General features: G+C 47.4%; 1 protein-coding gene and 1 long non-coding RNA gene across 3 annotated transcripts; both read left to right on the top strand.

Annotated features, from left to right (window-relative positions):
* Nucleotides 1-3,674: 3,674 nt before the first annotated feature.
* LOC135817885 (monomeric sarcosine oxidase-like) lies at nucleotides 3,675-25,055 on the top strand. Of its 2 annotated transcripts, XM_065331172.1 has the most exons (10): nucleotides 3,675-4,247; nucleotides 8,493-8,562; nucleotides 9,054-9,110; nucleotides 9,670-9,795; nucleotides 12,049-12,223; nucleotides 14,400-14,510; nucleotides 18,802-18,899; nucleotides 19,707-19,893; nucleotides 21,323-21,456; nucleotides 24,146-25,055. In XM_065331172.1, exons 1-10 carry the CDS (start codon nucleotides 4,121-4,123, stop codon nucleotides 24,312-24,314), a joined length of 1,254 nt encoding a protein of 417 aa, XP_065187244.1. In that variant the 5' UTR covers nucleotides 3,675-4,120; the 3' UTR covers nucleotides 24,315-25,055. The 2 variants fall into 2 exon arrangements, with proteins under 2 accessions (XP_065187244.1, XP_065187245.1); XM_065331173.1 differs by lacking the exon at nucleotides 3,675-4,247 and having other exon boundaries at nucleotides 8,493-8,572.
* On the top strand, nucleotides 15,708-17,095 carry LOC135817892 (uncharacterized). The gene is made up of 2 exons (XR_010553590.1): nucleotides 15,708-15,852; nucleotides 16,767-17,095. It is a non-coding gene; the product is annotated as an uncharacterized LOC135817892 (long non-coding RNA).
* Nucleotides 25,056-25,582: the final 527 nt, after the last annotated feature.

The following is a 25,582-nucleotide window of genomic DNA, read 5'->3' as shown; positions in this document are numbered from 1 at the left end:
GATATAGCGATAAATCGGCTATAAGGATACAGAATCACCATTCAAAACACCTCTTTGTGCAGAAATATTATCTTCTATAGTGATAGCAACACACGAGTGTGAGGCATTGATGTCTCGACTTGGAGCCACATGTGTGTTTTGATAGTGTATTCTGGTCTGATGCTTCCTGGATGATGCCTTTGGGCCAAGAAGTTCTTCACTCTAGACTGGGGAAGGTGCAGCAGCATGCATCATGTATCAATGCGCTACGTTAGCGCGATCGAGTACCCACACGTGTATATAATATGTATGTATGACGAGCGCAGTTGAAAATCGCCTGTAGTGATATACCGGTTATAGTGATAAAATGTGAAAAATCAGAAGGGCACGTTATAACCAATATCTACTGTACTTGACAATCTGTTGGACATGGAAATTACTTGACGAGAAACCATGGAAACCGGTACTATCTTAGCCACTGACTTACCATGCTTACGAACCGGATAAATGCCCTGTACTGTAGTATAGTACTGCGCCTGCCTTGGGCGGGCTCTGGCTCTGCATAATAATTATTATTCATAATACTCATTATCACTCCCTTAGTATTGACTCACATAGATTTTTGCCATACCTAAGCAGTCAAATATTCCTGCATATTTCACTCCTTAGGGCTATATTGACTGCTTATATTTGACTGCTTAGGGGTTGCGCAGTTGAACGGTGCCTAGTGCAGCATTGTCACTGCATGAGTAGGTGGTGGTGCAACGGTTGTGCAATCGTAAAACCGGGATTCATGAGGTTATCGTTCTGGAATTTGAAATACGGACTGTTTGTCGTGATAAATCTAATATTGACTTCGTACTTGGTCAGTATAGGAAATAAAAACCTCGTAAAAGACCTCGGCTTCGCCTCGGTCTTTTACTCGGCTTTTATTTCCTATATTGACCTCGTACTCAGTCAATATTAGATACGTATTATTATGTTGAGAAGGAGGTTCGCCATATTGTCATTTTGTCTTATCCGTGCGTCAAATTGTATGTCGCATTTGGGACGACTCGTGCAGTCAAGGTGGTGAAAGAATCTGATGTTCTGCCGACCCTTTCCACACGTAAACTCATCTACTTTTTTTAATGCCGACAGTCTAGTGTGAGAGTCGGTACTAGTATGTGGGCAGAACTGTTCAGCACCTTGGCGCACGAACCCGTCAGCATGTGCCGTTGTCGTTGAGGTTAGTCCCTGTGCACGCACGTGATTCTCGTCCTCGACGCGGTCGTACGATCGTCCTCCTAAAATGTGCGTCTAGCTACTAGCTTCTGAGTGTGCGCCACGTGAAGCATTGTCCCAGTCCAAGGTTTCGTCTGGCGCAACAGCGCAATCGACTCCTTCATCGATGGCATGAGCGGTGCATGGCTTGGGCCAGCCCAAGTGGCAAGTCGGCAAGGGAAAGCGGTGCAGAGTTGTGAAAACTACACCGAAGAAGACAATGCCTTGACACCAAAAATGGCAAAATGATGGAAGAGTCACTCGCATCCAGGTGAGGATGCGCACCGGAGGAGACGAGCAGACGGCGGTACTGGAAGTGACAACGAGCGTAAAAGTGGGAGGAAGCGTGGAAACTACGTATAGAATCAAGCATGGAAGGAAGGGCTTGGTGGAAAATTCATGCCCGCGTGTGTACGCTCGAGGGCTTGCCCGAGAGCGTACACACAAGGGCATGGAGTGCCCGAGTGCGTATGCCCGAGGGCTACGCACGAGGGTACGCATTTTCCATCAAGACCTTCCTACCATGCTTGATTGTGTTTCAAACATACCGCATACATCAACAAGCAAACACCAATCACCGATCAGCACGTCCTGATAACGTCCGGAGCGAATGGAAGCACACACAAGGCTTATTGTTACTCTGTACTGGCCGTCATGGAGCGATAGCAATTACCTAATTTCAGACGCAGAGTGAATTTGACGTGCACTCTAAAACGTGTCCGGTTTGGAGCCACCTCTGATTTGAACTTTTTTGAAGCGAAAAATTGGGCAACTTGGAGGCAATGGGTCAACACAAAGGAGTGGCTCAGTTCGATTGACTCTGGCCCCAGAGCAAACTTCAACATGCCAGTTTCCTTCCACAAACATATTTCGAGTGAAAAATCAACGCTGATGATCGGTTTGGGTCTATACAAATTTGGCTGTCAAAACGTCCCGGTATCGAGCCGTCCCCTCTACAGTGAATCAAACTGAGGCCTGGTGGAGCGGGCTTTGATCGTAAAATCAAAGCCCGCTCCACTAAATATGGAGTTCTATTTCTTGTTGTAGCATGCTTTGATCGCCTCATGTAGGCCCTGGCCTAGGCCCTGCTAGGTGCAATGCGATTGGTCATCTCCGTGCCAACAGTCTTGTGACATGTCAGAATGCATTATTCTCATCTTCAGGTGGTCGGATTTCTGTTGCCAGCACTGTAGATGTACACTGTAAATCAGGGATTCTGACATGTCACAAGACTGTTGGCACGGAGATGACCAATCGCATTGCACCTAGCAGGGCCTAGGCCAGGGCCTACATGAGGCGATCAAAGCATGCTACAACAAGAAATAGAACTCCATATTTAGTGGAGCGGGCTTTGATTTTACGATCAAAGCCCGCTCCACCAGGCCTCAGTTTGATTCACTGTAGAGGGGACGGCTCGATACCGGGACGTTTTGACAGCCAAATTTGTATAGACCCAAACCGATCATCAGCGTTGATTTTTCACTCGAAATATGTTTGTGGAAGGAAACTGGCATGTTGAAGTTTGCTCTGGGGCCAGAGTCAATCGAACTGAGCCACTCCTTTGTGTTGACCCATTGCCTCCAAGTTGCCCAATTTTTCGCTTCAAAAAAGTTCAAATCAGAGGTGGCTCCAAACCGGACACGTTTTAGAGTGCACGTCAAATTCACTCTGCGTCTGAAATTAGGTAATTGCTATCGCTCCACGACGGCCAGTACAGAGTAACAATAAGCCTTGTGTGTGCTTCCATTAGTTTTGATTGGTATGCGGTGCTTTATTGGCGAGAGGCGAGCCGCTGTTTACCTGCGACAAGAAGTTAATTTTTCGAAAGTCGTAAAACTCAAGTCGCAGTGCGAAGCAACACCTCAAAAACTCACCTGCTTGATATGGCGCTTCTGGTCATCGCAGAGCCATGAAATTTTGGCTCGGAGTATAACACATCGTAGTCTCACTGTGACATACTAGTATGTTTTCTAATCAAAATACCAAGAGAGAAAGTGAATATTGAGTCCGTTCCGGTTTGCAACCTGTGTCCTATTTGAAACCGTCCCCTCTACTGATCAAGCTCGCTTTATTTTTACTCGACTCGGGCTCGAGAAGGCTGAGACTTCCAAGCGCGATAGGAAGATCGAAGTGCGCGTTCTTGTCAGAAATCCAATCAAAACAGTCGTGTTCATGTTCTATCAGCCAATCACAGCCCTTCGCGAAGTATTTACAAGTTCGATATGAGTTTCAAGCGTGGGTGCATGTCAGAAATGCAATCAAAACACTCGTCTACTCGTGCTCGATCAGCCTGCATCACAGCCCTTCGCGCTTCGCGCGGCCGGTTGTGATTAGGCGATCTCACACTCGTACGAGTCGTAGATCTACTCTTGCGTGATTCCAGGGTCTATGACTCCCTGCTTGATTCCATACTTTGTCCGACATGTAGTCGGTGAGTCGGTGACTTGACTTTTTGACCCCGGCCCATGCCATGTCGCTAAGGTTGTGGAAAGTAGTTGCGAAATAGTTCGCGAAAATGAAGAAAGTAGTTGCGAAGGTTGCGATTTCTTCCTAAACAACGAAAAGTTGCGAAAAAAGTGGCGAGCATCTTTGGGTAAGGGCTACCAGGGACGGGTGTGAGCTAGGACTAGTAGTAGTACTAGTAGGAGGACAGGAGGAGCGAACGAGGTGACACCGCATGCCATGGAAAGACAGACGATGTAGATCTACTTATGCAGTTATGGAGCGTGCGCCCCGATGAGAACAGTCAGCCTGTTTACATGTTGTTGGTTTAGCTCAGACGAACCAGTTGGTTTTATCCGCTGCTCGTCTTGCAAGCCTTGTTGCTCGTGCTCCGACTCCCTGTCACAGTGGAGCATACCACCTGGCGTCTGCAACAATGTCTTCTCCTACTGGCAGCTGCTCTGGAACGCTGGACGGCCATTACGACTACGTGGTGGTGGGTTGCGGCGGTATTGGCAGCGGAACGCTCTACTGGTTAGCACGGACCTTGGGACAGACGAAACGTAAGTACGCTAAGTCCTGTTGTAGTAGGTCCGTCGTGTTGAGTTTTTTTTTAATGTCCTGGGCCTTACCTGCCTGTTATGTGCTCTTCTCAGTTTCCCCGCGGCGATAACGAACGCAGTCAGTGCATGCGCGCGACCTGTGTGATGCATGAATCTCGGTGATCCAAATAAATTTCATCGAGCCCTGTAATTCCAATTACCGTATTATCTCTAATATAAGCACGGTCCTTTATTTTTTCAATGTACCTCCGCCCCGTGCTATTAATGGAGACGTTCCTTTATTGGAGACTGTTCCATTATTATTTCAACCTCATTTCAGAGGCATGTTGCCATGCCAAATTCATGTCAGACACACACCTTTCGGGGTTTTTTTCGCCGGTACAGATAATGAATTCCCACAGTGTGCTTATAATGGAGACTGAGTACTTTATTTTTTGAATGCCGCCCCAAGGTGTTCTATTATTGGAGACGTGCTATTATTGGAGACTGTGCTTATATTAGAGATAATACAGTATAACAGTATGGAGGCGCGTCCATTGAAATGTTCTCGAAAACGGCTCTGAACCCCGGCATGGCATGGGTTGGTGCCTTGGCCCGCTTGGGCTTGGCATCAATCAGTTCGCAAGTACAGAGGTGTACAAGTACAGTCGTGACAAGGCACACGGTAAAATAGGATGTGAAATATCCCCGGATTATCGTCCTCGCCGGACATTCTGCTCGCGTCCTTAAGGAATGTGCTCATGAGCTCGCAGAGCCACTGTCCAAGCTATTTGCTTTATGCTTCCGGTCTGGAGTGCAACCTAGGATGTGGAAGACGGCCAACGTGGTTCCGATCCACAAGCGATCTTCCCGCTCAACCCTTAAGAACTACAGGCCCGTATCCTTACTGTGCATAATCTCGAAAGTAATGGAAACTCTTGTAAACAGACACATCGTAAACTATTTTGAAGACCATCATCTGCTCACGTCGCACCAGTTTGGATTTCGCAGAGGCCTTGGAACATCGGACGCTTTGCAAGCTCTCCAAACTGCCTGGGCAAGCGCTGTGGGCTGTGGAGGGGCGGCTCGTATCCTAGCTGTGGACATCGCAGGAGCGTTTGATCGTGTCTCGCATGTCGGCCTCCTTCACAAGGTGCGTAGCCTAGGCATAGATGGTCCGCTTCAGAGATGGCTGGCCTCGTACCTGGACACCCGTTCCCTACAGTGCCTCGTTGGAGGGCGGACGTCATCTAGGTATACGACCTCCGCTGGAGTCCCCCAAGCATCCTTGGACCAACGCTTTTCCTGGCCTACGTCAACGACGCGCCAGATGTTCTCGCTGACGGCGCCAGTTTGGAAGCCTATGGCTATGCTGATGATACAACTTTGTACAGCTTAGTCACCTCCCAGCAGACCCCAACAGTCGCCGCGCAGTCATTGAGGTGTCCGTTGACCGACTGCACGAGTGGGGTCATACATGGAAAGTGATGTTTGAACCGACCAAATCCCAGGCCATGACAGCCACCCTCAGACGCACCGGCTTAGATCTCCCCCCACTCCTGTTTGGTGGCACACTGGTGCCCGAGACAACCACCATCACCCTCCTTGGTGTGAAGGTGGACGCCAAGTTGACCTTCAGCGATCACCTACGCTCCGTAGCCACCCGTGCACGCCAACGGCTTGGGGTCCTAAACAGAGCCGCCCACATCCTCACCCCCGCCGGCCGGACCACCGTATACAAGGCGTTCGTACGACCAGTCATGGAGTATGCGCCTCTTGTATGGATGGGAGCTGCGCAGAGCCACCTCCAGCGTCTGAACAATGTTCAGCGCCGCGCGCTTCATGCTATCGGCCCTGGGGCACACCTACCCAGCCTGGCCATCCGCCGCACTGTTGCCTCGCTTGCCTGCCTGTACAAGCTGCACTACTTGCCTGGTCCTCCGCAGCTGCTCTCTGTGTTGCCACCGCGCCACATCATCTCTACCAACCCCAGAACTCGCAGCGAGCACGGTGCTGTCAGTGGCCATGACCACCAGCTCCAACACCAGCTGCCTGCATCTGCCCCGCTGGCACTGAAGCGCTCGTTCCCACACTGCAGCATCAGCGATTGGAACTCCCTCCCTGCCGCTCTCCTATCCCAGCCTCCCCACAGCAAGAGAATGCAATCATTCAAAACGAATGTTTACCGCCATCTTCGCAGCACAAACTGGCTCTGGGCAGTCGATTCCCTATGAATAGTATGACGCTAAGACAGTTTCTCCCCCACAATCGCTCGTGTTAAGCCTTGGGTTTTTGCATCTTTCTTACCTGTACAGCTCTATCTTCTTCTTTTTTCATTGTTTTTGGTGCGTGTTTTTGGCCGTGACGCCGAGACCTCAGGTCGGCAGAGTCATCAATGCCCCACCATCACTGCTGCGTCTCGGTGCAGCGCCTGCTCATTAGTTGTCACGTTTGTCCTAGTCTCCGTACCATTGTCTTTCCTTATTCTTTTCGAGCTGGTTATGTGAATATAGTAAAACACACACACAGACTGTGCAGTTGATGTGCCTGGCTGACAGGTGGTGGCGTTTTGAAGTCCCATTCATTTACACTTTGAAGGTCCTTAATGTGTTTTTTGAGCACTGTGTATTTTTCTTGGTCGGAGCCGAGCCACGCTGGCGTATGAGTCGCACCTCTTTGGTTTAGCCATGTCACAAGTCACTTGCAGAATGCCGTTGAAGCTTGCCAATTAAGTTGAGACAAGACCGGGCTTTCTAGAAGAAATTTTTCCCTTCACAATTCTCACATTATGGCTGTCTTACCTTTTTGCTACCTACCAACCATTTTGTTGCTTGCTCCATGGTAATGACGGCAGAAATAGTTCTATTTATTGCTATCTTAGACTCGGATGGAAAGCCAAGGATGAAATTTAAAAGAAAGGACCACAATCTTACATGTTATCTGTAGTTTTTGTCCAGGCACTAAAAGTTATAAGCAACTGAGATATTGTGTAGTCAGAAGGTGGAAATTTTACGCATCCAAGACGTGATAGAGCTTATCAGGTCGTTAAATGTTAGTATAACATCAGTCCGCATTGTGCTGGCTGTTGCACCTTCTGACTACACAACAGTTTGCTTATAACTGTTAGTGTTGGACACAAACTACGGATAACATTAAAGGGGAAGTTAAGGCAAAAATTAAAATTTCACCAGTTGTAGTCTTCGGGCTGCCGAGTCGAATGGTCGTGGTCCGAGGAAGCTGAGACGCTCCCTTCCTACTTGAATCCCAATCGAACTCGCGCACTTCCACCGAAACTGGGTGACTGCGCCCTACTAGATGGGGATTTGTATGCAAAATGTCACTAAAAGCGCCATTTCGTTCTTATAAAAGCATGGATGACCGCGATTGGCCCATATGTTGTAGTCTTTTGGACGCTGAGTCGATTGGTTTTGGTCCGAAAAGGCTGTGATGCAGCGTTCCTCCTTTATTCCCAATCGAACATGGGTTGAACAAGCGGTCACGTGCTCCTGCGTACGCCAGTCACCTGGTCACCGTGCCTGCAGGGTACAACTTACTAGCTTGTTTGACCTTTTTTGGGTGCAGTCCTGTCACTCGAGTTGAACCTTGGTGTGAAAGTTGTCGCCTGCTGGCGTAGTGACCAGGTGATTTGGGCACCCAGGAGCACGTGACCGCTTGTTCAACCATGTTCGATTGGGAATAAAGGAGGAACGCTGCATCGCAGCCTTTTCGGACCAAAACCAGTCGACTCAGCGTCCAAAAGACTACAACATATGGGCCAATCGCGGTCATCCGTGCTTTTATAAGAACGAAATGGCGCTTTTAGTGACATTTTGCATACAAATCCCCATCTAGTAGGGCGCAGTCACCCAGTTTCGGTGGAAGTGCGCGAGTTCGATTGGGATTCAAGTAGGAAGGGAGCGTCTCAGCTTTCTCGGACCAAGACCATTCGACTCAGCACCCCGAAGACTACAACTGGTGAAATTTTAATTTTTGCCTTAACTTCCCCTTTAACATGTAACATGTTGGTCCTTTCTTTTAAATTTATTGCTATAATAAAAATTGTAGAAGAGGTTGGTGCGACTTCGGCGATAATAAAATTGTAACATGGAAAAATCACCATCTGAGCTATAATATTCACAGGTGAGCCATAATAAAAGTTGATTTTTTCTCAGACGTTTCCCCTTTTCAACTCCCTCAAACATGTGAATACAATGCCACTTTGTGTACTTGTTCACTATTGCTTTCTGTCTGGTTCCTATGCTGCAGGAATTCTGGGTCTGGAGCAGTTTGAGCTGGGACACTCCAATGGCGGCTCTCAGGATTACTCGCGTATAGTGTACGGGATGGTCAGTACGGGAGTTGTGTTTGATTTCAAAGTTTTTTTTATAAGACATTGGTGGTGTCCTGCTTATATTGTTTTAGGAACCTTAGGGGCTGTCCGGGGTTACCCATTGTTTTTATACAACGAAAAGTTTTAGTATTTTTCAGCCCGCACCCACCCACCTACCTTTTCTGCAGGTCCAATAAAATGTTGACGTCAATTTTCGACATCCAGAAGTAACTGGGCATTCTCCACCTGCATTCAATTATTTAAAAACTCCTTCAGACCCACCCACCCCCAAACGAAAACTTTCCGTTTTGAAAATACTATTGGTAACCTTGGACGCCCCCTCATGCTCTGCCTAAATTCCGCAATAAACTAAACCAGGAAGTGTGTTTAGTACTGTTGATATATATATAGTGCTGGTTGGATTCTATGTATGCGCAAGCTGTTGCCGACCAAGACAGATTTTTCTTGTATCCGACGTGTGTTCTGTTGGTCTCTAGGCGTCTGACATACCATGTGGAGGCGTACACAAAGCTGGCCAGGGAAGCTATGGACGCGTAAGCCACCTCTCATTGCTATCCCCATGTGCCCCCAGATCACCAGCACACGAAATTCACATAACTTGTCAATGACCGGCGTTACCTGCATGTTCATGCAATTTGCCAGTGACGATCCAATAAGAAAACAGATCTTACCAGTGCCTTCTGTCGCGGCGCGACATTTGATAGCAGGTGTAAGTGATAGCCCAATCAACAGCATGGTACCTTTCGTTACAATATCCATTATTAGCTATTTTCAAGCTAACCTATCTGGACTAAGTATTGTTTCTACCGGCAGCACGGAGGGCGTGAATGACTCTGCACGTTACTAACATTACTAAGTGGGTATAAGGACTAAGATTTCCATCACTGCCCTTAGCTAAGGCTGCTCTAGTAGCATACTGGTATACAGCGAGACTTCAGATCTATATCACTCCCCGTGTGCTTTTGTGTGAGTATGTTTGTATCCATGCAGTACATAATGCATCTTGCATGTGAGTGTGTGTATAATGTAAGTACGCGCACCTGCACACATTACATTATTCAATGACTTGTATACTTTTTTGTGTCCTTACAGATGGCACATAGTGGAGCAGGAAGCCGAGCATAAGCGTGTCGATCACTGCGGAAGCATACAGCTCACAGAGAAAGGCAGTCCATTCATGGTTGACACGGTGCAGGCAGCCATCAAACAAGGCATGAAGTGAGTGAAGCAATAATACCAACTGACCAGGGATGTCATTACTGTCCATAGTTAGTACCTGGTCCGCCAAGTTAAAATTGGCGCTTATCTCCTCACTTGGTTTTTCGGTGTTCTGCCTGTGTCACACGGCATGGAACCACCAATTCACCATCCAAATATAACCATTGACCATTGCATCCGACGACATGGCAGCACAAACCATCACAGAAGTTGCGATCGGTTCGTTTGAGTCCTTTTGACGGAGCTGCCGCCGACGAACAATTCCTTCAGCGCAAGAAAACACTGCAACCTCCGCTCGAGTCCGTAAAATAGGTCAGGATGTTCGCATTTCGGAGCCATTTGGAATACAGTTTCTGTCTACTTCCAGCTGTCTGATGGCAAGGATTGTTTACCCCGGGGAGGTATAGAAAAGCTGAAAAAGCGCTTCGCGAGCTTGAATTTCAGTGCTTGCACAGTACAGCGCCTAGTGAAAGGTTATCACCAGCAAATCGCTGCCGAAGAACCTGCAGTTCATGTTGACATCTCCAGAAAGTGAGACCAATCCAATGGACACACTTTGAAGCTCACAGAGGACAGAGCAAAGGAGCTAATCAAAATAAACACCAAGTGCTGAGGGAAGCACTCGTGCAAGGGACTTTCAGGAAGCTAGCCGAAAAGCCTGGTGCACGGCGTTAGGACTTAGGTGCAGTACGCACAGGTGCTACATCAATCGGAAGCTATTACTGCGCTGCATATCCAAGCACCAGCGGCTCGCGTGGGTGCTCATCAGCAAGTTCGACAAGCGCAAGAGGTGATTTGAAAAAAGGACACTGATGTGGCGTTGCCGTTTTGTCTCAAACAAAGTCGCATTATTGCGACGAACGGGGATAACACTTACCGCCAACATGCGGGCAGTCTCACTCAGCTTCTGTTCGGCAAGGTGACAGGCACGCACGGCCTTTGAGCGTGATTCGAGACAAGGAGAAGTGGAACAAGCTATGAAATGTGCAGCAGCTGTCCGGATCGAACGTTTTGGGCTCTTCCGGCAGCGACGATAGTGGCGAGGAGGATGTGTAACTTGCTTGAATTTTTGACTGAGTTTGCTTACTGACATGTAAATAATCATGTACATAGTGCTTTGTGATCATGGCTTGCTTCAAATATTCGTATTTCCTTCCTGAAACAAGTGTGAAGATAAGCGCCAATTGTAACTGGGCAGACCAAGTAGTAGATAATGACTTGGCACCTAGTCCAAACTACTCTGCGGGTGTGGGGAACTGATTGGCAATGTGCTCGTGTAACACATTGAACAATTTCCTTGGAGACAAGGATGAAATTCTACGAAGTAGGACACACTTTAGGCTCTTGAACATTTTGAAAGTTTTCACTAGTATACTTTCATGCCTTATCATTAGGTGAAATACAGATTTGAGATTTGATGCTTTTGTTTAGGCTCTTCTTCCTTGTGCTGTTTCTATCACCTCTTTGCTGCATTTAATCCATTGTCCATATTCATTTGATTTTGCCTCTATTTCACCTGATGATAAGGCATGAAAGTATACCAGTGAACATTTTCAACATGTTTAAGAGCCCGAAGTGTATCCTACTTCTAATTAGCATCCCCCCACCTCACAACAGAGCAACCGAGTTTTGGATTAAGCTGGGAGTGCCGATTTGAGCAACTGGTATGATGGCTCTGCTTGGAGCCGCTAGACGGCTCGCAGCTGAGCCAGCAAATGACTCCGCTTGGAGCAGCCGAATGACTCCGCATGGAGCCGGCGAATGACTCCGCATGGAGCCGGCGAATGACTCCGCATGGAGCCGCTGAATGACTCCGCATGGAGCCGCTGAATGACTCCGCATGAAGCTGCCAAATGACTCCGCATGGAGCCGCCAATGACTCCGCATGGAGCCGCCAATGACTCTGAGTAGAGCCGCCAAATGCTAAATATATTAGAGATGCATAACCAGTTGAGAGCATATATTCTCATGGACTATACAGATACCGTCATGTGTTCGCGAGAAACATGAGTTGAGCTAGTGGGTGGGAGGGTGGGAAGGAAATTGTTTGGGAACACATGTTCCGCAAGTTGCACGCTCGAAAGTCCAAACAGCAATGACATGCAAGAGACATTGTACAGGAATTTGAAGGGCGCGTGCCCACGTGACTCGCGCATGCGCGCAGGTCGGGCAAGCTCGCTGGGCTGGCTGCTAACTCGCGTTAGCATGCTAATGCTCATGTATTATAGTAACACGTTGACTTGTTGTTTGAAGGTACGAACACCTGACTGGCAGCGAGTTTAACCGACGCTACCCACAGTTCAACGTGGACGACTCCGTTGAGGCTCTGATCGATCCCGAAGGTGGCTTGGTGGATGCTGCACAGGCTAATGCTGTTCACGTAGCGCTGGCTCGGCAGCGTGGAGCAACGGTTGTTGACAAGTGCAAGGTCAGAACCAGTTACTAGTACTGGTTAACGACTGCTGCTGTATAATGTGGTCACTGCATCACACAATTCCTTCATCTCCCTTGAGAACTAGATGTCTAGTAAAAGCATTGCTCTGTCCATGATGTCTAGTCAGATGATGCTCTGTACATGGTCGACCATTTCAAATGCAACACCCACATACGTGATACTCGTGAAAGTTGACGGGTATATACTGTATAGCAGGAAATTTTCGGACGGAATATATTTTCGTACGATTTCGTACACGGCCTTTTTGTACTAAAATTAATTCCGTACTAATTTCATGTGACTTTATGTGCACTGTACATGGTTACTGGTTGCGGACATGTCCGCAACCAGTAACCATGTACAGTGCACATAAAGTCACTGTACGAAAATAAAATCCGTACGAATGGTCGAAATTTGGCTTTGTCCGAAAATATTTCCGTCCGAAAATTTCCTGCTATACAGTAGGTAACTCCATAAGCAGGACATGGTGTGGGTACACGCATATGGCTTATGACGGACGAGAGATGGCAAATCTCGCACTAGTTTTGATATTTGTTTGTTCCTTGTCATGATCGGGGTATGGTGCGCACCTGAGTTTTTGAGACGGAAATAGCACATCTAAAAGGTCCAGTTTCCTCTGCAAATATGTGACATAGCTGCACGGTGGAGTGGAGCAGGAGATAAGAAAAAGTAAAGAGAACATTGTGAAAAAAAGAAGAAAAAAAGTAAATTATCGTATCCGTTCCCGAAGGGAACTCACGACGGCCGCTAACACCCGATAAACCCTAGCTGACATTGTGAAAGGGAATAGAATATAGCATGCTAGGCAAAAAGATGCTGGATGGACCAGAGCTTGTCACCCCAAATCGGATCCGTACTACAAACCATTGAAGGTTTTGAAGTGGTTTGGGTGAGGTCATTGGTCTAGCAGATTGGTAGGTAATATTATTCCAGAGCGCCTTGGAATATACCTGTCAACCTGGTAAACCAACCGCCTCATCCAAGTAAGTGGCGACGATTGATACAAGTCCAATAGATGATTGGAAGTAAGCAGTGGTAATACCCCAGAGGAACCTCGCCTGGGTAGTCACGGCAACAGAGGCATCATGGCCGATCAAGGAGAGCCTCAAACTCAGCACGCTTGAATGCAAAGATTGGGCTCATGTCTGTGATGTCTAAGAAGATAATTAATGACGCATGCCCGAATCCTTGCAGGTGCTGCAGCAGTTCCTCGTTGTGTATATCTGAGGCATCATGCCTCTCTTGTTCAATGAAGTGCCTGATAATCAGGTAGTCTGCAAGAAGCCTCAGTGCTATAGTTTTGGCGCGGAATGTTCTGGGGTTCAGTGAGATTATCCATCTTCGGTACTTGTCCAGGCAGAAATCTGGATGGTCCCAGGGATTGTACTTGTCAGATGCTAATCTGGCGACTTCATCAGAAGCCGCAGCAGTTGCGCTGTGGCTATCACAAGGGCTGGCAGTACAGAGGACCCGGTCTGGAGACCCCAGCATTGCCTGATACAGATCTTTGGCACTGGCTATCTTGGGAAGGATGTTATCCACTAGTGCCTAGTAGTGTTAGCACCACACTGTCAGGCGAGTTGGAAATCGACCCACGAAACAGATCGGCGGCCATCTTGGACTGGTTATTCCGCAGACAATCATCCACTTCGTCCAGGAAGGAAGTTGTCCCCTGGAACCTCACTATAATCATAGGTTGCATCCAGCAAATGTTTGAGCAAGGATGTTTTGGCTGACCCCTTGTTAACTTTTGACCAAAGAGCTCGGCGACGAAAACAATCTTCTTGACCGTAGGGCAACCGTGACAGCGATGCATGGCATCTGTGCAAATTCGTACAGGCTGACCACTTGGATGGGTGACTACCAAAATCCATCGCAGTTCCCATATTGAGCAAAACTCCGAATGAATCACGGCGGGATTTTTGGAACCTTTTTGTTGTTGCCTTTCACCATTGACAGCACCAAAATTCATCATGCATGACGTATCTATGCTAACTCTATCATTGCAAATTGCTGTTTCCTCATGAACCATGCAATTCAATAGTAGCACAAACATCAGGCTCTTGAACAACATGGCTTTGGTTCATGGTCTTCATGTTTTCCTCGTGAACCAGTTCTATTCCTTGATCTTCATTGCATTCAATCCCAGGTGTTCAGAATACAGCAGCAGAGTGCCTCACAGTTGTATGAGATTTCAACATCTTGTGGCAAGGTCACCGCCGATAAGATCATTGTCACTGCAGGTGCATGGGCAAACCAGGTGAGCAGCTCTATCGTTGTGAATTTTACTCTTTTTTTTACTTCAAAAACACTGCCCCGCCGGAAAAGGGGAAACGGAAGAACATGAAAAGGACAATAAAGAACAATGGGAAGGTGGGTGCTACAGGGTAGACGTGTAGGTGAGTCTGGACGCACTCCACCGACCATTGGTCTCAGCATCAGCATGCCACCAAAGCACCAGAGAAAGGGGGCATGCGCCCCACACGATGCTTGTAGACGGCACCAGCACATAAACACCAGCACGAATAGTTCCCCGTCCACACTCCATTAAAGGGAGTAGTGTTAACCCTGACAAGTCTCGCCTCGGTCCATAAGATGACAGGATTTCATGAGAGGAACACAACCTTGTGTAGTGTGGCTTAACTGTGTCTGCAAGTGTTGTGCGGTGTCGTTTGGTCAAATGAAGAGCCTAGTACTGTAAAAGCCATTATACTAACGAGCTGCAAATATCACGATTTTCTAAAATGGACCGGTTTACATGCACCCGAATGTAACGATTCTCACTCATTCTCAACGCTCACTAGCAACAGTGTAAGTATCGATTTCTGTGTAAAGTTTTCTATTATAGCGACAGATTTATCCTCGTTAAAGGGGAACTCCACGAAAAAATGAAACTTTGATAGCCTGTAGAGTTTCGGGCGCTGAGTCGAATGGTCTTGGTCCGAAGTCTCTACGACGAAGCGTTCTTGAGATATTTCACTTTGAAATTGCAAAAACGGGGGCCGCGCCCTGACGTCATGCGGCCATTTGGTTACATCATCACGGGCTGCCTACGTCATTGTGGCAAAGTCGTTTCTCTTCGCCAGTCTACAAGCACTAATTTTAGTTGGTACTTCAAGGGAAGATGGGCGATTCCGAACAATCCTCTGTCCCCAGCAATGAAGGCAGCGATGCTGAGGCCAGTGAGGACGACCAACAACCCACCGCCGCGTATGGTTGGGGCAGGGAGCCCAGATACTCTGCTGAGGAGCTGCCATCGCGTGTAACAAATGTGGAGGAAGAAGATGCGTCAGCAGCTGCGTCCGACAGAAGACGAGTAGCTTGGCCACCAGAATCTCGATTCGTTTGGGACTCCGACTGGTGCGAGCGTGGACAAAAGTGTATAGCCATGCCCAGCCCGCGGGAATGATTTTGCTGGTAGGATGCTGCCGTCGACGCCGTCGACCGTCCCTGTCGACAAGACGGCCCAAGGTTTCTTGCGTAGCGGACCTCGCAGATTACGAGATCGTATCCTTGCATTAGGCTGTGCTCATCACTGCTCTTCGAGGTTATCTCTACATGCAGAAGCCGCCAATGCCAGTGACAGAAGAGTCTGACATTAGGTAAGCCTCAATTAGTTTGCCTTGACTTGTCTTGTGAGGATCGCGTATCAGCATGATACACTTATTCTTATTTTTTGGGGGAAATTTATTGTTGTCAGGCGCACTACAGTAGGCGTCGCACAAGAAAGACATTGTACTGGTAGTTATCACAAGTTTCATGCATGACACAAACAAATTTCTCTTTGCTCCGAGTATGTCTTGACTTATCTTGTGAGGATCGATGCGCGTAATGTTTTGTGTGTAACTAATTATTGTTGTCAGGCATAGCACGAACAACGTTGTTCTGTACTATAGACCGTGCTATCACAAGTTTTCATGCATGACTCACATTTGTCTTTGTCATTTTCCCTTGGATTGGTGCAAGATCTACAAAGTATGGTAGGTAGTGTTCTGTTGGTGAAGAGAGCACTGCACACAGTTTATGAGCACCATGGGTGCATTTGATCACACCCGAACCCATACTTTATCGTTTCAAGCGATAGACTTTGTCAATAAACTCGTTTTCTAGTATACCATGGCATGCAACGTACAAGCGTGGGGTCAAGAAAGCGTACACCAAAATAATGCACAAATTCTGGCAGGAGAGTAAGAAATCTGTACTTTCTGACCAAGATATCTCTGTACTAGTAGGTAATCGAACACGTCCTAATCAGTATTCATCCCCCAGATCATTGGAATTCAATTTGAAATCAGCAATTATGGTAAATTCTACAAGACCCTCCATCTTTGTACCAGTGGACGCTAAATTAGTATGGCGCGCGCACTGAAAGTGCAGGTAGGTACCGGTAGGTGCAATACAGCGCATATGTAGAGTAAATGAGTATTTGACTATAATAATTATTACGGTACAGCAATGTGGTATGTGTACAAGCACTCATCATACACATTCCATATGACATTCTGTGTTTGTGTAGATCTCTACGCTATGCGGCACACAGGCAGTACACACTATGTACACGGCAAATTGGGCAAGCACGTTCGTTGTCGTCTTCCAGCCTGCGTTGTGAATACCATCAGGCAAAGATATCCAAATCCTGCACCACCTCAGCCTTCTCAGGAGGCTTCCACCTGGAATTTGGCAGGGAAACACGCTTCTCCAAGGCAGGAACATGGAGGTTGCCATTTGCAACCGCTACCACCTCACACATGAGCTTGTCAACATACTCATAGCTCTTTCTGTCGTATAATTTTCTATTTGGCCACAGTCTTCTTTATGCTTTGAGAACTGGACTTTATACCTTCCTATCGCGGTCTTTTTGGTTGTGCTGTGGCGACGGTTGACATTGACGTCGTCAAGAGCTGCGAGATGTGCGTGTCCAATCATCCCCAGAATTGAGAAACGAATGCGTTTGAGAATGTAGTTTGGCATGACACTGTGATATACCTGCATGGCAAAAAGAATGTGGAGAAAACACACTTGCTTAGACAATATACTGCTGTATGAGAAAATGGAAACTTCACCGTACAGGACGACTCTTGTTCTCAATTGCATTGTTCGTTTCATTCCCTGTGTTGCCCATAAGAGACGGGAGCAAAAAATGTTGCAGCAGATGTTTGTTGTCTTCTGGCGTGGAGTGGCGGCGTCATTAGATGTACACATAGTCATTTCACTAAGTATACCACTACTACAGCATAATATGTACTATCCTTAGGCTAGCGTGCTTGCGAGTGAGTTTGAGTATGTGGGTGCGTATGTGTGTGTGTTGTTGTGTTTGTGTGTGTGCACGCACACGTATGTGGGTGATGGTGTGAGTGCATGTGTATAATATGTGTAGTTCCCACTGTATTCCTTGCACAATAGGTCTTCACTTACTTTTCTTTCGCATACAACCAGAACCCATTCCTTGTTCGAAATTAGATTTTTTTTGGCCTGGTGATCCCGCAAGCGTGGAACTCGGAGTGTAATATATTTTTGTTTCACTTTACTTGCACTATTCCAAGGCTGTCCAGACTTCTAACAACTGCTCTGAGTGATATGGTATTCATGCAACCATGCCTAGAAGTAGGGTAGCTGTTATAAATAGAGACATATCCACGCAATCAACTTACACTGGTTCAGTTTGGCAGGATTGGTGAGACAGTTCGTCGTGCATGCTGCCTGCACATCTCAAGCAAACAGTTCTGTAACCTTCGTACTTGCTGGAGGTCTGTCTGTTTGCGTCCCAGTTGATGACAGATGTGCACAGTTTGAGTACTGGTATGCGCAAAGTTACTGGGGTAATATCGTTCATCAGCTAGCTGCAGTCGGAGTTGATGGGGTGATGTACTCTTCTGATCCTGATGGGACGTATCTCGCCCTGCTTTCTCAGTTGCAGCTTGTTGAGTTCGCTTTGCTGGAGGCTCACGGTTCGGAGGGCACTGGTACACTGATGAGGGCTTTCCTGGACGGCGTACTCGTCAAAACTCAGCTCTCAAGCCCCTCTGGATCATAAATGCAGCGAGCAAACATAGCTCGTGCTGCGAAAATAGGCTTGAAATTTTCACGACGCATTGCAACATCTCGGCGCTTTGCCAGGTCTCCATCCTTTGGGAATTTGAGAAAACTAACCCCAGGAGGATGATGTGATACTGGCACAATCAACAACACAACAAGTTGGCATTGCAGCGGCTCAGGCGACTTGGCAAACTACTTTCTGAAGTGACTTTCGTCCTGAAGAAAGTGAGATTCAAAATCCAAGTATTTTCGCACATTGCCACAATGACGTCACACATACATTGGTATGGGGCGTGGCTAAAATTGAAATATCTCAAGAACGCTTTCTCGTAGAGACTTCAGACCAAGACCATTCGACTCAGCGCCCGAAACTCTACAGGCTATCAAATTTTCATTTTTTCGTGGAGTTCCCCTTTAACTCGTTAGATCTAGCACTTCGATATAATTATTATATAAGGCTTTTACAGTACTTCTTTTCTGCACTGCTTTTCCACGCAACCCACTCTCTTGTACAGGTCCTGGGAAATTTTGGAGTTCACATCCCGCTGACCATTACGCAAGAACAGGTTCAGTATTACGCCACACCGCACATCCAGGACTTCCTGCCGGCAAAGTAAGAACAGTTGGGACTACCGCCCCGCATTCCCCTGGTCATGAATGCCATGGTCTCCGTTGTGCTCCTCTGGCACAGTACAACAAATTTTAACATGAGTAATAGCATGCACACTTCACTCTACATCACATACATGTAACAGTAGAACCTGGTTTAAGCGACCACCCCACGGTGCAAGCAAAAGCGGTCGTTAAAGTCGGGTGGTGGTCTTTAGAACCAGGTCCCACAGTGTCTGTGTAGAACTGTCGGTGCATGGAAAAACGGTCGCTAAACCCAGAGGTCGCTTACACCGGGTTTTACTGTACTCTTCTTTGACTGCGTTGCCTTTTGTGAAACGATACGATTCGTAATTGGGGAAATGCGGTATGCTGTATGATTCACCTGAGAAGCAGACATTCTCTAGGAATGTCCAGCCACCCGTACCAACACTATCCTGACAACTGAAGTGTGTGTGATTCATAGAGAGGCACTACATTGGTAAGGTTCACTGCATCGCTCGGGACCTTTTAAAACTCCACTACAGCAACTCTGCTTATTGCTACAGTGCATTGTACCGGTATATGCAGTGAGTGTTCTGCACAACGCACACACGTTGAAGTATCTCTGAGGGCAACTGAGTTATTTGTATAGGCAAAGTAAGGTGCCGCGGCATGTCCAGGACTGTGCATGTACAGTCAAAGCCAAATGGCAAGGATATCCTATGCAGATCCTAAAAAAAGTCCAGTACTTTGCATCCGAATATGTGCTATATTCTTGGTGTGCCGTGCTGAAGCTTGTCTCACCCGCCCGACATGTTCATTCTTGCAGATTTCCCGTCTGGATCTGGGTGCATGACAATTTGATCTTTTACGGCCTGCCCATCCATGGTATCATGGGTGTCAAGATTGCCATCGACTGTGGTGGTGCAGCAGTCACAGCCGACCAGAGGAGCTTCACACCAGACAAGCTCAACACAGAGAAGACAGATGAGTTTGTTAAGAAGTTCTTTCCAAAGGTGAGCAGAGGTAACATTTTCTTACATGTACGAGCACATGTTCATTCCAACTGATTAAATTTTCATCGATGGCACCTCACCATGACTGCTCTCTCCAGCCGACCTCTACATGTTGACACAGCACCATCGGCAACGCGACACATCTGTTGGTACTCCATTCTTTCATACAGCTGGATAATCGTAGTGAACTAAGCTTTTCCTATAGCCATCTAGGCTTGAAACCCAATTTTAACTTCTGCTATTCGGGGATTGGACCTGCAATCGAATCGAGTGCACTAATAGAGATTGCATCATCCCGAACCTGTCCGTATTGTGTGAAACAAGGCCGAACATTTTTAAATTCTTTATCATGGCTTTAGTGAAACTAGTTATACCAGGTACTTCAATCCCAGTGTAAGAGGATACATTTAGGCATACACAGTACTGGTCTAAAACACAGACATGCACGGTATGGTACATATCTTTACTTATAAAGAAGAGGCACCTGTGACGTGTGTGTGTGTGTGTCACGCTCAGGCCATGCTGCGGAGCAGCGCTGCCCTGAGCACGCGAAGCGTGCGAACAGTGTAGCTAGCGGCCGCAGAAGCACTGAGCACGCGAAGCTTCGCGTGCGAATCGTGTAGCTAGCGGAAGCAGCCACAGAAGCACTGAGCATGCGAAGCGTGCGAATCGTGTAGCCACCACCACGTGCTGAGTGTAGGTAGCAGACACGATCAGTACGAGTAGCAGTAGCAGCCGCGCGCAGAAGCACTGAGCATGCTTCGCGTGCGAATCATGTAGCCACCTAGCCTAGGCCATAGGTAGCACTAGCAGCCGCACAAGCGCTGCGGACCACGTGAACCGTTCTCTGCAAATAGAAACATCTGCAACAAAAGGATACAAAAGATCTGCACTGACTGCACTCTGCATCTGATCTGCAGTGAAGAGCGCATCGCACTTTTGTTCGTAAGTTTATGAATTTTTTGAGCCGCTTCATCCGCCACCAGGTGATGGACAACCCTGACCAGCCTCCCGAAGGCGTAACAGACGTCCCTCCTTCTCCTTCCAACGATGAAGAACCTCCCTCACCAGGACTTCAGCGGTCTGGCCACCACCACGTGCTGAGCACGTGTGCTGTTCATGTACTTGCTTCACCCGCATGCCACATTCGGCCAGGCAACGCTGGCCGGGGGTGCTGCTAGTAGGGTATAAACCATGTACTTTTGGTAACTCACCGGTACTGAGTGCCACTAGAAGGAGAACCGAATTGGAAACAAAATATAATTTAATGTAAGACAGACCGAAAGGGAAGTGTAAGGATCTGAGCAAGTGTAAAGACCACTCTTTTCGGATAGGTACTGATTCGATTTGATTGCTACACAACAATCTGCTGATCCATGTACACTCAAGCCTATTTGTCCGTATTGTTGCATTTTTGCCTTGTCCGCAGGCATACGGCCCGAAGGCCCTGGTTAAGACATGCCTCTACACAATGCCACCGGATCGTAACTTTGTCGTGGACACCCTGGCTGGATACGGGCACCCGAATGTGTCAGTCTGTGTTGGTGGTGGACATGCCTTCAAGTAAGTGCACAACCTGCTGGGCATAGCAACTGTGTACATGTGTACAGGACTGTACTCGTCTAGCATACATGCTGATAGTAGTCTTCTACTAACCGTGACTACCAATTTGCCAGTCGACCTTGAAGAGAGCTACATTATGGATCAGATGCTACCGTAAACATACTCCATCTGGCAGCAGGTTTGATGCTGATTATAGGCAACTTGCAAAACCATTCCTTGCTCATCTTCGAAGGTTTCTGCATTTATTGTTAACGATTTACAGAAAAACCAGGGTATAGCGGCCGCCTAAATTTAAAGGGGAAATCCGGTGAAAAATTTAAATTTCAGGGTCGGTAGAGTTTCGGGCGCTGAGTCGAATGGTGTTGGTCCCACGTGTCTCCGACAAAGCGTTCTCGAGATATTTCCGTTTGAAAAACTGAGTTTCGGGGGCTGCGCCATGACGTCATGCGGCCGCGCCACACCCTCTGCAACGTCATAGCGTGCAGCTAGGTCAAAAGGAGTGCGTGAAAGCAATAGTGTCAGTGCTATTTCAAATGATTTGGCGACTGATATTAGGTGGTGCAAGCGACCCCGAAGACCTGTAACTCCTTGTGAGAGTGAGGATGCAGCCATGGCTGACCTTCATGAGTTCGGTCTGGGGCTGAGAACCTCGGTGTTCAGCTGAAGAAATGGCCTCGCGGGCCGGTCAAGAGTGAGCGCTACTGAGTTTCCGACTGATGAAGAAGCAGCAGCTATTGCAGACGAGGCTGATGTAATTATCAGATCGCTGGAGAGCAGGGTCGCCAAAATGGAGAAGAGTGATGCGAGTGCTCTAAATGTTGTTCCATACCGATTAGATTGGCTTAGACTCCAGTAGCCTGCCACATGGCGATGTTTTGGTGCGAACTTGGAATATTTCGGACTACTCAATTGGAGAACAGTGCAGGCTTTTTGAACCACGGTCACGACTCTTCGCTCGCAACGCTATGGAATCTGAAAGTTCTAGGTCCGGGAGCTGTTCGCTGTTTTGTCACTTGTCACGGTTCTGCACTCATCGCTGTAGCATAAAATAATGAGGCGAGAGCGGAAAACTAAAATTTTCTTTCTCAAAGCACAACCACCGGCACCGGCAAGGAGAAACGCACGTTCTCTGACTACATGACTGTACAATACGACTGATACGAGTGTAGTACATGACAAGTTAGTTCGTGTGTTGACTAGTTTTCTGAGTCTTGTGTCAGTTGTGACTCGAGTCTTGTTGTAGTCCAATGTAGATACTACCCCAGTGCGGGAGTAGTTCCGTCTGTGATGAGTTTGTTGACTGCACTACTACTACAGCTAGATAACACACTGCACGTAGAGGCTGACGGAAAAAGTCCAACTCGGAAACGGCTAAAATACTGTATAATCTCGAGGTTTACCGAGCTGAAAATCACAGGGTACGTAGTGTTTGTAACGCTGAATCGAATGGTCTTGGTCCGAAGAAGCTGCGACAAACGGTTCCTCAATCGAACGCGCTCCGAATATGGCCATTTTTGTACACAACTAGATGGTGTGGCTACCTGGCTGCACGCTGTGACGTCATCACCTGGATTTGGGTGATGCGCGCTCAAATTCGCACATGTTCGATTGGGCGTATCTGACGAACCATAAGCCGCAGCCTCCTCGGACAAAGACCATTCGACTCAGCGACCCGAACTCTACGGACTGTAAAATTTAAATTTTTCACCGGACTTCCCCTTTTCATTGCGCCCGCAGTTCTGCATAGAAAATTTTAAACTGGAATAAGCAACCGTCTTCGTCGCTGAAATGCGCTCCGAAGCAAGTGCATGCTGGTAACGGAAGTGACAAGTGACAGTGCAAAGTGTGCTGCCATGCACTTCATGCCCTTGAGTGAGTGAGGTCTGAACACCCATATGGGTGTTTAATCAAAATGAAAGTATTCTGTGCCCAACACATGTGTACATGGATGCGTGTGCAGGGTCCAATATGCTGGTATGGGACTATGTTCTAAAGACCACCTGCTAAAGACCACGTTTGCTCGCACTGTGGGCGATCGTTTAAACCAGGTTTTGCTGTACGTTTTGAGATAATTGAAATTCCAGGTTACCCTGATTTAAAGGTCTTGCATAGAGGTGCATACTGTTTTAAATCCTTCCCTATCAAATAATACATTCTACTGCTACTACTAAATACGGCATGTGAAGTCTGAGAATTGGTGGCATGGCGAAGCTAGTAGCAGCCTGTGCCCATTGGTATTTCGAGTATGTATACTTGGCGAACAGGACATTTTCTAGGCAGTGTGTGACTCGCAGGCTACTCTGACTTGCTCCAGGCATGCACTGACCTAACTGAAGGATTAGACTCCGGTGGGGTGTTGGTGGTATAAGCTTGCACGCATCTCGGCTTAAATATTGCTTCCCGGAACGTACTGGATGGATGCCGGGTAGGAAAGACTGTAGTGTGAACACTATCTGGTTACGTCAACCAATCCTTCTTCCTCACATTGCCCAACTCTGAACAGTGCATTTGCTTGCATTCTGGAATAAGAATGATATGATTGTGTCTAAAGCAGCTTGTGGTATTTCGGTGTCTTTAGATAGATAATTTTAGGATATTAAAATAGATATTGATTATGAGTATGTGTGTGCGTGTGTGTGTGTGTGTGTGTGTGTGTGTGTCATGCACATGCCTATGTTTTCCCCTGTAGATTTGCAAGTGTACTTGGAAAGGTGCTCACTGATTTGTCAACAAAAGGTCGCACTGCAACAGATATTGCACTATTCTCTCTGTATCGTGCAGCACTGACGGACCCCAATTATCCCGATCTCTGCCGACAGTTTGGCATAGAAGATGTGGAAACCAAAAGCAAATTATAAAAATCGCTCCAAATCGTGGCAGCGCAGCAGGCAGGGCTTTAGACGGAAAAATAGTTCCGAGATGCAATAATATGCATTGTTTTAGGTACCTTCTCCCATACCATTTTCTACGTACCTTCTCCCATACCCTTTCCTGCTGGCCTGCATACACCCCGTACTCACCTTTTGATTCTGTTGGCATGGATAGCTACCGCTGCACGCCCATAATTGCCGTAGCTACCCAGCTGATAGCTTTCCTTACCAGCATCTAGCAACTTTTCTCTCTCTCTCTCTCCTCTCTCCTTTCTCTCTCTCTCTCTCTCTCTCTCTCTCTCTCTCTCTCTCTCTCTCTCTCTCTCTCTCTCTCTCTCTCTCTCTCTCTCTCTCTCTCTCTCTCTCTCTCTCTCTCTCTCTCTCTCTATCTCTCTCTCTCTCTCTGCAATTATGGCAGTCAAGTCATATTACCGTGTTACTTTGTGCGATGTAATTATTGCAGTCAAGTTTCAACAACTACAACATCCATTTTCACAATGTTTCCTTTCAGAAAACCTGTTTTATTATTACTAGAATACAAATCACAATTATTTGATACTTGCTTCTTCTACATATTTGAGGATAGATTTTGACGATCAAAGACCTGAAAAACTTGATTGATTTAAGGGAGTTAGCAATGACAACAATTTCATAAAAGTTGGATTTGTTTGGTCTCGGGTATATCACTATATTCTATAAATGGAAGTTGATGAGAGATCTGCCCATCCATTAGGTGTTTGTGGATGCAGCTCGTGGTGTGCTTCCAGGGGTGGAAGTGTGCGTGGGTGTTGCTTGAGGTGTGTGCAGCCTGGGTGTATGTGCTGCCTGAGGTGTGACTGGCGGCAATGCATTGCATCGTGTGGACTGGGTGCAACATGCTGTGACGCCAAACCCTCTCAGATGAGCTGGGATGTGGGCGTAGCCGTGCTCTCCGCAACGTCCTGCTGCTTCTGCTGCACCTGTGCAGAGTAAGGACTAGGTGGCAGGGATACCTCCTGCGGTGGCATGGACGACAGCGGCGTGCGCGTTTAAGACACCAGGGATTCAGAATCATAGCCGCCTTGGAAGTCTTCAAACTCCTCAGAACTGTCCCGATATACATATTCCAAAGCCGACTGGACATCACGCTGCCCTTGCGGGGAGAAGGACTAGGTTGGATGGTAGACTTCGGGTGCACTCACAGTCCGTGGGCTGAGAGACAACCATCCGAAACCGGGCAACCGTTCATGCTCCGCCGAATCTACTGATACTCTGGA

This window comes from Sycon ciliatum, chromosome 5 (assembly GCF_964019385.1).
Source record: "Sycon ciliatum chromosome 5, ocSycCili1.1, whole genome shotgun sequence".
In the NCBI taxonomy this organism is placed as follows: Eukaryota; Metazoa; Porifera; class Calcarea; order Leucosolenida; family Sycettidae; genus Sycon; species Sycon ciliatum.
This window is presented reverse-complemented; position numbering and strand designations above follow the sequence as displayed.

Bases quoted from the DNA above. Each gene is read 5' to 3' on its own strand.
- LOC135817885 (XM_065331172.1), top strand. From the start codon at position 4,121: ATGTCTTCTCCTACTGGCAGCTGCTCTGGAACGCTGGACGGCCATTAC. The intron at 12,224-14,399 runs GTCAGAACCAGT...ATTCAATCCCAG, and splicing joins CGGTTGTTGACAAGTGCAAG to GTGTTCAGAATACAGCAGCA. The intron at 21,457-24,145 runs GTAAGTGCACAA...TTTCCCCTGTAG, and splicing joins GGTGGTGGACATGCCTTCAA to ATTTGCAAGTGTACTTGGAA.